The sequence below is a fragment of the Zootoca vivipara genome, chromosome 17, assembly GCF_963506605.1.
Source record: "Zootoca vivipara chromosome 17, rZooViv1.1, whole genome shotgun sequence".
Classification (NCBI taxonomy): Eukaryota; Metazoa; Chordata; class Lepidosauria; order Squamata; family Lacertidae; genus Zootoca; species Zootoca vivipara.
Genome location: NC_083292.1, coordinates 1,354,812 through 1,367,780, shown reverse-complemented (window position 1 = coordinate 1,367,780; position 12,969 = coordinate 1,354,812). Strand labels below are relative to the sequence as shown.

General features: G+C 51.6%; 1 protein-coding gene across 2 annotated transcripts in view; it reads left to right on the top strand.

Annotated features, from left to right (window-relative positions):
• Positions 1-29: 29 nt before the first annotated feature.
• Positions 30-12,969, top strand: part of TTC28 (tetratricopeptide repeat domain 28) — a 126,764-nt gene continuing 113,824 nt past the window's right edge. The window contains exons 1-2 of one of the 2 annotated variants that reach the window (XM_035099244.2): positions 30-417; positions 3,591-3,869. In XM_035099244.2, the coding sequence (XP_034955135.1) occupies positions 328-417; positions 3,591-3,869 (369 nt within the window). In that variant the 5' untranslated portion in view covers positions 30-327. The remainder of the gene's footprint in view (positions 418-3,590; positions 3,870-12,969) is intronic. The other variant, XM_035099245.2, reaches the window with a different exon arrangement.

The window sequence follows — 12,969 nt, the reverse complement described above, 5'->3', positions numbered from 1 at the left end:
GTATACCGTGTGCCCCCCCAATGCCTGCCTTGCCTAGGGAAAGGGGGCGGCGGCGAGTGTAAGCGATCCCTTCCGACGTACGCGCTACGGTCCCTGTCGTGCCCCGGACTTGATGCAACTTTTCGCCTGAAGTTGGAGGGTGCGAGGAGGGAGCGGAGGAGGGGCGCGGCCAGCCCCCCGTCCCCCTCGGCGGGGCGGAGCAGAGCACAGCTCGAAGATGGCGCCGATGCCGCCGCCGGCGGGGTGGGCGCGGGAGCGGGGTGGTCGGCGGCCCGGTCGGGCCGAGGGGGCGTCGCAGCCGCCGCGCTGAGCCGAAGCGGGGCTGCCATGGAGCCCGAGGCGCCGCGGAGCTTCAGGCGCTGGCGCCGAGGAGGCGGCGGCGGCGAGCGGGATCCTCGCGGGCCCCTTCTAGCCGGGGTGAGCCAGCGCTGGGCGAAGCTCCAGGGACGGGTCGCCGAAGCTGGATGCTTCTGCCCGACCCGTGTCGGCGAGCTCACACGCGCGGGGGGGGGGGCTGGTGGGCGGCGCCGCGGATTCGGACGCTGGAAACGCGGGGCTGGGAGAGGAGGGGGCCGATTTCTTGCCGGGGCAGGGCAGCCCCCGCCGTCGGGACGCGCCGCGCCCAGCCTGGATGGGGCTCCCGGCGCGGGGCTCTGGAGGTGGGAAGCGGGCGGGCGCCGCCACTTCTGTAACCTCGACGTTCCTGGAGGCCGCCGCGGCTCCGTCGGCTAGGGCAGCCCCTGCTGGGAGGCGAGCGGCGGCCGCGGCTCTCGAGGGCCCCCAACACCGCCCGCCGCCCTCTCCTGCCCTCGCCGCTCCTTCTGGGCTGCCTCCCGGCCGCGATGGCCCACGCATCTCTGGCGCGTCGCCATTCACTACTCTGGCTGGGGGCTGTTAACTTTTAGGGCAACAGGGTAACGGCGCTCGGACAGCTTGGATAGGGGGGACTAAACGCGAAACTAAGCCAACTTTACGCGTGTGCGTTGAGGCAAGTTGGAGGGTTGGGTGATAGTTGCGCACTGTGAGGTGGGCTTGTTTGTTAGCACCCTTGAGTATAAAAAGCCCCCCCCCCCACTTCCAATATTTATGCAATTTCTATACAGGTTGGTACAGATCTCTCTCTCCTCCTTTTCTGGCCTGCCTTCTTTCGGTTTCCTTGCCTTGCGTTTCCTTTGCGGGGTGGGAGTTGTAGTCCAAAACATCTGGAGAGCTCCAGGTTGACTGAGCAAACCAGAGTTTCCAGAGCCAGGAAGCTGCCTTGTGCCAAACCAGGTCCTGGACTCATCTCTCAGTACTGTCCACTTTGGTAATGCATTTCCAGTGCCTTTGCCAGAGAAAGGCTTTCCACTCATCTGCTCCTTAATATAGGTACACGAGGACACACACACAGCCTGCACACTGGAGGCATCCAAGTTGCACAGTTTTGGCTTTGCTTGCCCCACAAGAGCACACCCAACACTCCCAGAGCTGTTGTGCTGAGCAGGCCTTGCTCCCTGGGTGTGGCTGCTCTGGGACTGGCAGGGATGCGCTCTCCCCATCACTGCCGTACAGAAGGCTGTGGGGCGGCTTCAGGGGTAACATGATTGTGCAATTTTTGCATATACAGTATATGAAAAGCAGGGCTGGCTCAGGGAGGGCGGCATGAGGAGGATGCAACAGCCTTGCACCCATCGATCCCAGCCCCTCGAGGGTGAGGCTGCAATCAAAGGGCGCACGGTGTCTTCCTCACACCACCCTCCCCGAGCTGCTTTGTGAAGCTGGGATCATACCAGCCTCGGGCCTGGAGGGCTTCTGTCAACCCCCCCCCCAGGTTAAAGCATGCTCTGCCACAGCAGAGATTACATGTTTTTCTGTTCAGCTGGACCCCGTGTATCAATGCCTTGGCACTAAAGTGGTTAATAAAGAGCTGGTTGAGAAAGTGCCATAAGCTGAAAATCCTGAAGAGCTGCTACTCAGCTTGTTTCACTGGGGGGGGGGGCTCCCTCCTGAAGGAGACCATTTCATCCGCATTGTCTTTGGGAGGCCTTTGGAGGAGCTGGGGCTGTGGATGCTCTTGAGTGGGAGCTGCAAGGGCACAAGGTGCTGGCCTGCCTTTTCTTAGGTGGGCCAATGATGAGCAGATGAAGAGCAGCAAAGCTGTTGTTGCGTTGCTTGTTTTGCATCAAGTGGCGAAGGGTTCCTGCTGTTCTTCCAGTCCCTGAAACCTACCATCCCTACATGCAGCCCTAAGGGCTGAGTGTGAAGCTTCCTAGCGAGAGGGCAGGTTTATTCCTTGCTTCCTAAATAAAAAGTTGTAGAATTAGTGCGGCCCATCAGGTAGCTGCAGGCTCCATACTAGTCAGCCGTCTCCATCCCTGGGCTTAGACTGGTGTTGTGCAGACAGTACATTTTCCTTATTGGGTCCTGCTGCCAATTAGCAGTTACTCTAGGCCATTTGAGTTACTTCTAGGGTTCTGAAATGCTTGCAGGATCTGTGGCTTCTGTGCAAAGTGTCTCTGGGTCCCAGCACCTGTCTTATGTTGGGCCTCATGCTGTCCGCCTGATTCCACCAGGTACTGATGCCGGCAATGGGTGGGAAAGGAGGAGGAGGAGACTGAATGATAGGAAGGAGGATGAATTATTTGCACATTGGGGCAGTTTGAAGCTAGCTTTGCTTACACCCCTTAAAGAAAAGTTACCGGAAGACAGTGATGCCTTCTTCAAGGAACAGATTACCTCCTTGTAGATGATCTTCCTTTGGCAGCTTGTAGGCTTCTGTCATAGCCATGAAGGAGAGCTTGGCCTCGTGGATGCAGGCATGCCCCCAGCCTCAGAGTTTGCACCACTTTTAGTCCAACCTGTGTGTGCCAGTTTGCTTGCCCCTTAGCTTCCTTGACTTTGCCTTTGCTAAAATGTGGGGGGTGGGGGGTTGTTCTCGGGGAGTGTTACTGTGGCATTGAAGAGAACATGTTATACCCTGACAGCTGACTGCTTTCTCCTCCAAGAAAAGTATTTGTACTGCACTGGAAACAGATGAAAGGATGTTCAGTAAATAACTGAGGGTGGTGGCAAGAAAGAAGCATTACTATTCCTTGAATCAGCAGTTCTGATAAATGTAGGTACGGTAGGGCTCCTTTCTGATCAGCTACAGGGGAGGTCAGTTTGGGAGGAGGAAGACAGGGCATTTAATCCAAGTGTGTTCAAAGCCACCACCCTCAGATTTGATCTGTGATGTGTGGCTAATCCCACCAGCTGGGGTTGATTCTAGTATAGTGAAAGGATTTTCGCTGTGGTTCCTAGGTCAGCCTCTGGGGAAGGTGAGGACCTTCTGCTCTGCTGCTGCTTGCCTTTTTAAGTTGAAGCAAAAAGCTGATGACCCCATCCATGTTGATTGGCCAGTTATTGGAGCCTGAGGACTTGGCAGAGACTTTCACAGGGCCAGAGCATTGAATAATGAAAGCGTGCAGTATGATTTTGTGGAGTGACTTCGCAGGGTGGAAGCCATTGTGTCCCATTACTAAACAACATTTTAGTAAGTGCAGGAAGTGCTGCTTATTCTAGCTGATAAATTGGATAAACACCTCCTCCTCCTCCCCCCTGTCTATTTGCAGATTTCTCTGTTTGGGTTGAAGCGCTTTGAGAGCAGAAGCCCTGATGGCGCTGTGCTGAGCAAGGCCGAGTTTGTTGAGAAAGTGCGCCAGAGCAACCAGGCCTGCCACGAGGGCAACTTCCACAAGGCCATTGTGCTCTACGGTGAAGCTCTGGCTGTCGATCCACAGAACTGCATCCTGTACAGCAACCGCTCGGCAGCGTATATGAAGACGCAGCAATACGACCAAGCCCTCGATGACGCCATCCAGGCACGCCTCCTGAACCCCAAGTGGCCCAAGGTAGGCCCCCTGACTTGCTCTCGCACGTGGGTCCACCCTGCCTGCGCAGCAGAGCGTCCACACAACTGGGCACCTAAGGCTCCCGCAACAGAGGTCCATGAGAGCCAGATGCCCTGCCTTCCCTGGCTTGCTGCCTTCTGCCAGAGGGAGAGAGCAGGGCTGTGTGCTCTGCCCAGGGGTGAGGGAGGGTGGCTCCTCGCCTTTTCTGGCCCCTCTAATACTCATTTATTCATTCATTTTGTATACTGCCCTTCATCTGAAGATCTCAGGGTGGTTCACAGCATTAAAATACAAGATAAAAACACAAAACTCAATAGGAACAAGAACAAGAGCAAAACAAACCAATAAACCTGCCTTCCACAAACACATTTAAAAGGATACAGGATGTTGTTCAGCCAAAGGTCTGGCTGAAGAGGAACGTTTTTGCCTGGCACCTGTCCCTCAGGCTTCTGAGGTTCCTGTGGATAGCTCCCATGCTTTTCCAAGTCCTGTCTGTACTTAGGACATTCACAGCTATCTGCTAGTCCTTCTAAGAGTCACACTTGGTACGCTTTCTATCAGTCTCCTGGGCAATCTGCTCTCCGAAAAGTTTCCATTACCCGGCTTGCTGAGCTTGTTGTTTGCCTTCAGGCCTCAGAGGGAAGGGCTCTCAAACCCTTCCTACATTGCAGAGTCTTGGGAAGGGGACTGTGCTAAGTGTGCATGGTCACGGCTAAAGTGTACATGGAATTCTATTTAGCTGCTGAATGAAGAAGCCATTTCTCCACTTCCCGGGCTCTTAAGTTATGCTGCCTTTCTGTTCACCAAGTGGAACTTGGTGCCCCTGAGGGTCCTGCTCCTGCTCGTGGGGGTCGGCCAGGCCCAGAGTGGGCAAGGGGCTCCCCACCTCTAGCCATTCTTCTCCCTTGCTCTCCCTTCCAGCCCCTTCAAAGCATGGCGCCAAGGGGTCTCATTGCCAGGTTGAGCTCTTGATCAGAGAGACCGTGCTCTGGTTTCCATTTCCTTGTTCTAGAAACGCATGCAGAATTGTGCTTGTTGCTCTGAACGAACAGCAATAGTCAAAAATGAAGTGAGATTACCCTCGTCTTTACCCAGCAATTAACACGGACACCTGGGTGCACGGAGCCTGCCTTTCTCTCTCACAACTTCGCTGCCTACTGAGCCTTCCCACTCCCCTGCTCAGCCTCCATTCCTCCCTAGCCCGCTTGCTCTGACTCCCTGGCCACCATCGTCCTGACTTGCAACAGGCAGCTCTCCTTCTTTGTGACATTTCTCTTGTGGCTTCCATGCCTCTGTGACCCCCTCCCGTTCTCACCATCCAGCATCTCCCAGGGCCTGCCCTGGTGGCTCCTGAAGCAGAGGGAGGATGGGTAGGAAAGGCTCGGGTCATGTGTGAAATGGGCTCCGGGGTGCAAGTGGGGGGACTCTGTGGAATCTCTTCAGCCCCACTATTCTGACCTCTTTGGATGGTCTGCTACAGGAATCAAAATGTTGTTCTCTCCCCCCTAAAAGTTGGATGTTCTGAGCTCCTAAAAGGAGGCCCCTCGGCCCAAAAACACAGGATAAAGACAGTGTCTTGACAACTTTGTGTAGTTAAGGAAGCCTTGCTGTTCTGGAATAAATGCCTGGTGTGGACTCTCCCTTTTTCACGGACAGAGAAAAAGGGAGGCTCCTATGCCATGAGCTGCTTTGCAAGGCTGGGGCATCTCTCTTGCTCTGACAGGCGTTGGACTTTGTGCCGGATGGATTGTCATGCCTTCATAGTGGGACGAAACACAAGAGGGTTTCCTCAGCTTCAGATTTTGCTCCAGAGGCAGTGAGGAACGTTGTGTTAGGAGCCGGACTCTTCCGTCCGTCCTGCCTGCCTTGAGCTGTGAAAGGGCCGGTGCCTGGCAAGAAGCAGCCTGCCTTCCTCTTGGAAGGGAGAGATGGCAGGCCAGAGGCTCTTCACCCCTGAGGCCGCTGTGCAAGAGAGAGGCTGCTTAGAGGAAGCAACTCTTTCTTTGGCTGCATTTGCAGCTGTGTGCTGAAGGTTGCTGAGCAGAGGAGCCCCTGGGCAGGCTCTCCTTAGCTCCCTCTGTGGAGAAAGCAAGGGCCATTTTTTTCTGCCGTAGGTTCTTGGGGGGCGGGGCGGCTGCTTTTGCTTCCTTTCTATTTTGCTCTTGAAGGAAATGGCAGGTTTCCCATAAACATTTGTCTGAGGCTGTGCTTCTGTTTCCATGGCAACAAGGGCCGAGTTTTAGTCCGCTGACTCTGGTGATATGAAGGATATTAATCTGCTCCAAATACTAGGAAATGGAAGAATCTGGCCCGGGAGGTGCCTTTCAGACTCCCCGGGTGCAGGGGGGCCAGTCCCCAAGGCCTCTCTGCACATTATGTTTCCATTTCCCTTTGTCCTGCTGTGTCACTGAAGAGATGCAGGGAGGGGCGTGAGACCCACACATTTCAGGCTACATTTTGCAGCTTGATCCAATTGTGCCCCCAAGCTGTTCTCCATCCTGTCAGTCTGACAGCAAGTCTGCCAGAGAAGAGTCTGATAAGCCACTTTCTTTGTCCAAAGAGTTTAGATTTTCTTTTGCTCTGATGTGAGACCGATCCCTTGCCGACACAGCACAGATTGGCACTGGGCTTGGAATGTGATGCGGGTGGGGTGGGGGTGTGCCAGACATATTGGTGCTTTGTACTCTCCCAGGGAAAATAGATGTGGTGTGTGTGCTTCGTTCTGTAAGTGTGACACTTCAGAGTGATTTCTCAGAGATACTAGGGCCTTCACCAGCCCCTTTCAAGGTTGGTCCTGGGCTTGGCAGTGCCTTTGTAAAACCAGATTTCTAATAGGAATTAGAACCTATGGTAGAACCCTGCCTTATAGACAGAGGCAGCCCCTTAGTCCTTCTGGCTCAGCACTGTCTACGCTGACTGGCAGCAGCCCTCCAAGGTTTCAGGTGAGGATATGCCCACCTACACAGAGGTGCCATGGGGGAATGAACTTGGGGTCTTCTGCTATGCTATGGTGCAACTCCATGTCTGGCATCTTCCTGTGAGATTGCTGTGGATGGTCCGATCCTGCCTCTCTGTTCATGTCGTCTTCCAGGGCCAGAGTTCGCCAAGGAGACTTATGGAATTATAGAGCTGGAAGGGACCCTGTGGATCATCTAGTCCAACCTCCTGCAATGCAGGAATATGCAGCTGTCCCATATGGGGATCAAACCTGCAACCTTGGCGTTATCAGCACCACACTGCAGCTGAAGCTCAGGTCCATGCACAGGCATGCAAGAGGTAGCTCATAGGGAGCCTTACGCACAAGAAAATTGCTCTGCTGCCAGGTGGTGAAACAGAGGAGGAGGAGGGTAAACACAATGTTTCTGGAAACCAGTGGGACACTTATCCTTTCCTGCTTATCTGCCACATAGGTAATTAATTGTTTGAAAATTGCAAATCTCCCCTCCCTCCCTCCCTCCCTCCCTCTACTTCCAGGCCTGCTGATACCTTTGTGGTCATAGAATCATAGAAATGTATAGTTTGAAGGGACCCTGAGGGTCTTCTGGTTCAATCCCCTGCAATGCAGGAATCTCACTCCCAGCCTTATGCAACTGTCTTAGAAATGCTTGCTAGGAACTGGGCTTCCTGAGATACTCTGAAAAGGCCAGGCTTTCCAAGGAAATAGGCACATCCTTTTCAATTCTCTTAAATCTGTTAAATAAAATGACAGAGAGAGAAGTCCATTCTTAGTAATTCTGATAAATATTAACCATTGATCACCAGCAAGCAGCCTGATAATGCAAATATAGTTGGTAAAAAAAGCAATTCTGTATCTTGTGTCACTTATAAGTTTTTAGAGCATTATAACATTTAATCTAAGATCAGAAAAACACAGCCAACTTTAAATGAATAAAACATCGTGAATCCGTTAAGTTATGTTTGGTAATCTATATATTTAAAATTTAAAAGGGGTATGTTTGTGGGTATCCACTTTTCACCGAAACTGCTTCACAGATGGACACAACTTCACATGTGATTATGTGAGGGACCACGTTTGCGTAGACAGATGTCACACCTGTGACATGTAAATTAGGGAAAATGCACTGTTTCAGACCTCAATACTCAGAAAGCTGGGGATGGTGGGAAATTCTATCCGGAACATCTGCCCTCTCAACACAGCACCATCTACTGGCCAAGGACTATAATACATGACTCAGACAGCTCCTTTTCCAAGGGTGGGGGCCAAGGTATGGAGATACAGGGGGAGGGGACAACAGAGGGAGGGGTATCCTACCGTCTTCCCCTGGGCTATGGGGGCCCTGACTGGGCCACAACAACGCGTGGCCAGGTCCCGCTAGTAATTCAATAAAATTCTGCCACGTTATCAAGAAGTTGTCTTCTAAAAGCCAAATGGAATGTTTTGACTTAACCTGGGCTGCAAAGTCCCTGATTGCATCCAGCCATTCTTGGGTTGTGGACTTTGTTGATTCTATCCAGTCATTAGCAAAAAGTATTCTGGCTACAGCTGAAGTCTAATGGGCTCGTTCTTTATGTTCTGGTCTAACTGATCATTTCGCATAATGTGATGCTTGATGAAATGGGACTTCATAGCCTATAATCCTTGTTAATTAATGTTTAATTAATTAATGTTAATGTTAATTAATGTTTAATTTTCCTGCAGTATTTTTGACATCGTGAGATGTCAATTTACTTGTTGAAAATGCCAGGGGTGGTTTTCTCCCCCCCTCTCTCTCTCTCTCACACACACATATAGTGGAAATGTGAGTGTGTGTGTGAGAAAATCACCCCTGGCATTTTCAACAAGTGGGTGGGTAATTTTTTATTGGGACAATGTACCACCTACTCATGATCTTAGAGAAATTTTCCCTTACTCCACACAGTATTTAAAGGGAGTCTGTATGCGGTTTCTTATAGTTTCCCCCAGATTTCTAAGGGGATCACCCCCCCACCCCGTAGTCTATGCCCATAAGATATTGTTTCACTTGTTCAGGTCTGGTATTGTGTTTTACAAAAGGCTGGTTAAGATTTTAGTATCTGTGCCTATTGGCCTTTATACTTAGTTTTTCAAAGTCTTTAACTATGGAATCATTGAACTTTGGGTCATAAGAGCTTTAACCCTGAAATGATTATGATCCTTCCCCATTTGGAAACCTGCTATTGCCTTTATATTAGGGGTCAGCAAACTTTTTCAGCAGGGGGCCAGTCCACTGTCCCTCAGACTTTGTGGGGGGCTGGACTATATATTTTGGGGGGGGGGAATGAACGAATTCCTATGCCCCACAAATAACCCAGAGATGCATTTTAAATAAAAACACACATTCTACTCATGTAAAAACATGCTGATTCCTGGACCGTCTGTTTGAGGCAGCGATTGGGTCAGATCTGGCCCCTGGGCCTTAGTTTGCCTACCCGTGCTTTATATCATCTATTATTGACTCCAAAGGGAAGAGGCTCCAAATTAATACTGATTCCAGATCTGTAACAAATAGGATGATAGTAGGGGCTGCGCTTGCTCCCCTCACCAGCCTCCTTCTCATTCTCCTATATCAACCCCCAAGAGCTTCCACTTCCTGCCTTCTGCAACTGGTGAGTTCATTTTTCACTTTCCCAACCCCACCTCTCTCTCCCGTTCTGCAGCCACACTGTGCTCCTTGGTCCACGCCTCCCCCCTTTTCTCAGCTCCTCCTTGCACACACACACATCTCTTGTTCTACATATATGGGTCTCTGGTCGTATCTGTTCTGCATTACTACATTTAGTAATCACCAGGGGTGAAATACATTATGTGACGGTCCTATGGAATATTTGAGGACACCACATCCTCTTATCTCTCTCACATGAAGGGGTTGAGGAATGGAAGAGGGAGAAATTTGAGTGCAGCGAAAAGAGAGAAGCAGTGAAAGGAAAAAAAGTTGCTGTTTTAAACAATGGCAAAAGTTAGAGTAAAGCAGGGGCATATAGACACTGTGAGGAAAGCGGTAATGTTAAACAACTGCAGAGGTTTGAATAAACAGAAAACAAACCGTTTTTACAAGGCAAAATAGCAGAGATGGGTAGAACATAGAAGCAAAAAGCCAACACATCAGAGCCCTTCCAAATTCCCTTCTCACAGTACTCACACCTCCCTGCAAACTTCCTAGAACTAGCTTAACATCACCTCATTTTTCCTCTCCCTTATTTATTTGGCTGCTGCTCACATGCATGCAGGGTTCTTTCCAGTAATAATGTGGTTTTCATGCTTCCATTTTGTTTCCAAAACCATGTTGTCTGTGTGCTCTGCTTCCCTGCTGTAACAAGTCACGTGAGTTTGCCCAAGTGGGTCAGGCCAGGGGTGCTTTCGATGTGGGGCTAGTTATAGTGCTCTGTGCTTTTCAACCCTGTTTTTAGCTGGCTTCCTTCCTCCCAGTGAGGCATCTGTATGTTGGGCAGTGGCAAATTGCAGGTTTTAAGTTTCCTTTCCTCTTGCATTTTTCTCCCACGTGATGGTGCAAGGGCCTCGGCCTTTTAGAAATCTGCCTGATGGTTTACGGCTGCTTGAGAGCAGCAGGAGCCACACGGTTGCAGCCTGAGATGGGGCCGTATCCTCTGTGCATACATTGCACAGTGAGAGAAATGGATGAAGGGAGAAGCTGGAAAGCACAGCTGTTTTGCTCAAGACCAGCCATAGTCTGAGCCCTCCTGAGCTCTGCTCTGCTTCCCATTAAGGGCATACCCTCCCCGTTTCTCCAAGGAAAGAGGGACATCCTATTCAATAATAACAATAATATTTATACCTCACTCATTTGACTGGATTGCCTCAGCCACTCTGGGCAGCTTCCAACATATATAAAAACGTAATAAAACATTAAACATTAAAAAAGCTAACCTATTCAGGGTTGCCTTCAGATTGCTTGGGGGTTGGATAACTGCATACCCTACAAACTTTCTCCTATGAAAATAGGGATGTCCTAAGGAAAAGCAGGGCATTCTGGGATCAAATCAGAATCTGGGGCAGCTTCTGTAAATCTCAGGAAAATAGGGTCACTTGGAGGGTCTATGCAAGGGCAGTGATGATAAGAACGCCGGTCTTACTACTGCTGTGGCATTCAGACAAGGAGGAAGCAAGTAGCTTCTCCACATGTTTTCTCGTATTGCTTCTTGACTAAACTGGGCCCCCCAGGCCCCCCAACCGTTCCCAGGGAAAGCAGAGGAGGCCAGCAAGGCCTTCCTGAAGTTTCATAGGCAGAGAGTGGATGTGGTGAGGCCTTTGAGGCTAGAGCTGATGCAGACCTGGACTGGGTACCGCATGGGTCGTTCCCGCAGGACAAGAGCAGGGGCTCCTGTGACACAAGGAGGAATGCTGCTTTTGACCTGTGAGCCAGATGCCAGGGCAGCCACCGGTGGACAGCCTCGAGGGCTGGGCAGTTCTGGGCATTTGTGGGTGGGGAGGATGCCGCTCTCCTGCTTTGTAGGGCAGCTGATGGAGGCCTCTGGAATGAAGCTTTTCTGGCCCACCGAGGTGTCCAAGCACACCAGACAAGAATGTTGGGAAGTCACACGTTCAGAGCCGCTGCTGGTGGCTGAATGCTCCAAGGGGAAGCTGTGGCTGGATTCAAATAAGATGGGCTTGTGTAACGAAGAGGTTTCTCCATCTTGGTCCCTGCTCGGCTCTTAGAGGTTCAGCATCCTTGGCTGCCTTTGCATCTCATCCCCAGAGAAGCTGCTGGTGTGGTGTTGCCTCTCTCAGGACCTTTGGCGAACTCCTTCCCTCCTCTTTTGAAGAGATACCTTTTTGCTGTAAGTGGCACTGGACGCTTCTGTCTTCTGTATATTGTAATGCTTTATTGCTGTACTAGTGCCATTCAGCCCGTTTAATAAACGGGCGCTAGAACATTCGGCCTTTTTCGGTGGCAGCGGCGCGTGGGCGGCTTTTATTCCTTGTCTAATTGATTGTTCCTCCCCCCTCCCTTTGATCCTTAATTTATCCCTAATTTTCTCCCCCCCCCGTTCCCAAACCCCAAGCCAAAGTCCCCCCTTTTTTACCTTTACAGCCCGGGCTCGGCTGGGGGATGCGGGGGGTATTTCTTCCTTTACCCCCTCCGAAGCTTGTGTTTGGAGTGCGGATCCCTCCCCACCCTGTTTTCGCGCACTTTTTGCGCCTGCCGTTTGGTTTCTAATTTTCCCCCGCCAATAGCGCTGCTGCTGCCAGGGCCCAGTGGCCGAATTCTGGCTCCTGGATGGCCCGGGCGGCTGCTCCGGGGTGTACGCCCAGTTTTTCGGGGGGGGTGGCTCCCGCTACTTTTGTTGGCCTCCGCGGCTGTTTTTCAGTCGCCTGCTGTGTCCGGGAGGGAGCTTTGCCGTCTGGGGGGCTTGCGCCCGCCCCGGCACTTTCTGAGGGTCCCGCGGTTGGCGCTGAGCATTCGGTGGCCTCCCCGCGCCTTTACTGGCTGTTCCGGCCCAGCGGGCGTCTCCCGGTTGCTTGCGCTGTTTGGGCCTCAATTTCGGGCCTGTTAGTGAGGAGAAGCCGGGGCCTCAATTTTTTGGTCGTCCCGGCTTCCTCCTCAGGCCCTTGGGCACGTTGAGAGAGGGCCTACCCTGCTTAGGGGCCTTGCTGCCTGCTCCTGCCTTCCACCTGGTGGCCTCTGTTTTAACTGCTTAGTGAGCCAGTGCAGGGCAGAGGGGGGGGAGTGTGTGTGTGTGTGTGTGTGTGTGTGTGTGTGTGTGTGCAGTCTCTGCGTCCAATCCCTGTGTCCCTGGGGCACATGCTCAGTAGCGCGGAAAACGGGACACAGGGAATCTGGATGCAGAGACACTTGCATATTATTATATAGGATTTCTGTACTTTATATTGCTGCTCTTAATAGTTTGTATGGATGGTTCTAGTATATATTTTTGTATTTTAATTTGCTGAACACCCTAATACAGAGGTTTTCAACCTTTTTGAATCCACGGCTCCCTCGACCAACGGCGTTCTTTCTGTGGCTCCCTTGTGGGATAAGTAGTACAATCCTGACCATCGTTCAAGGTGCTGAAGGGTGCAGCAGTGCACTGGTTGAAAACTACAGGCCTATGCTATAAATTCTGCACATGCTCAGAGAAACATCTTTAGAAGCAACCTAAC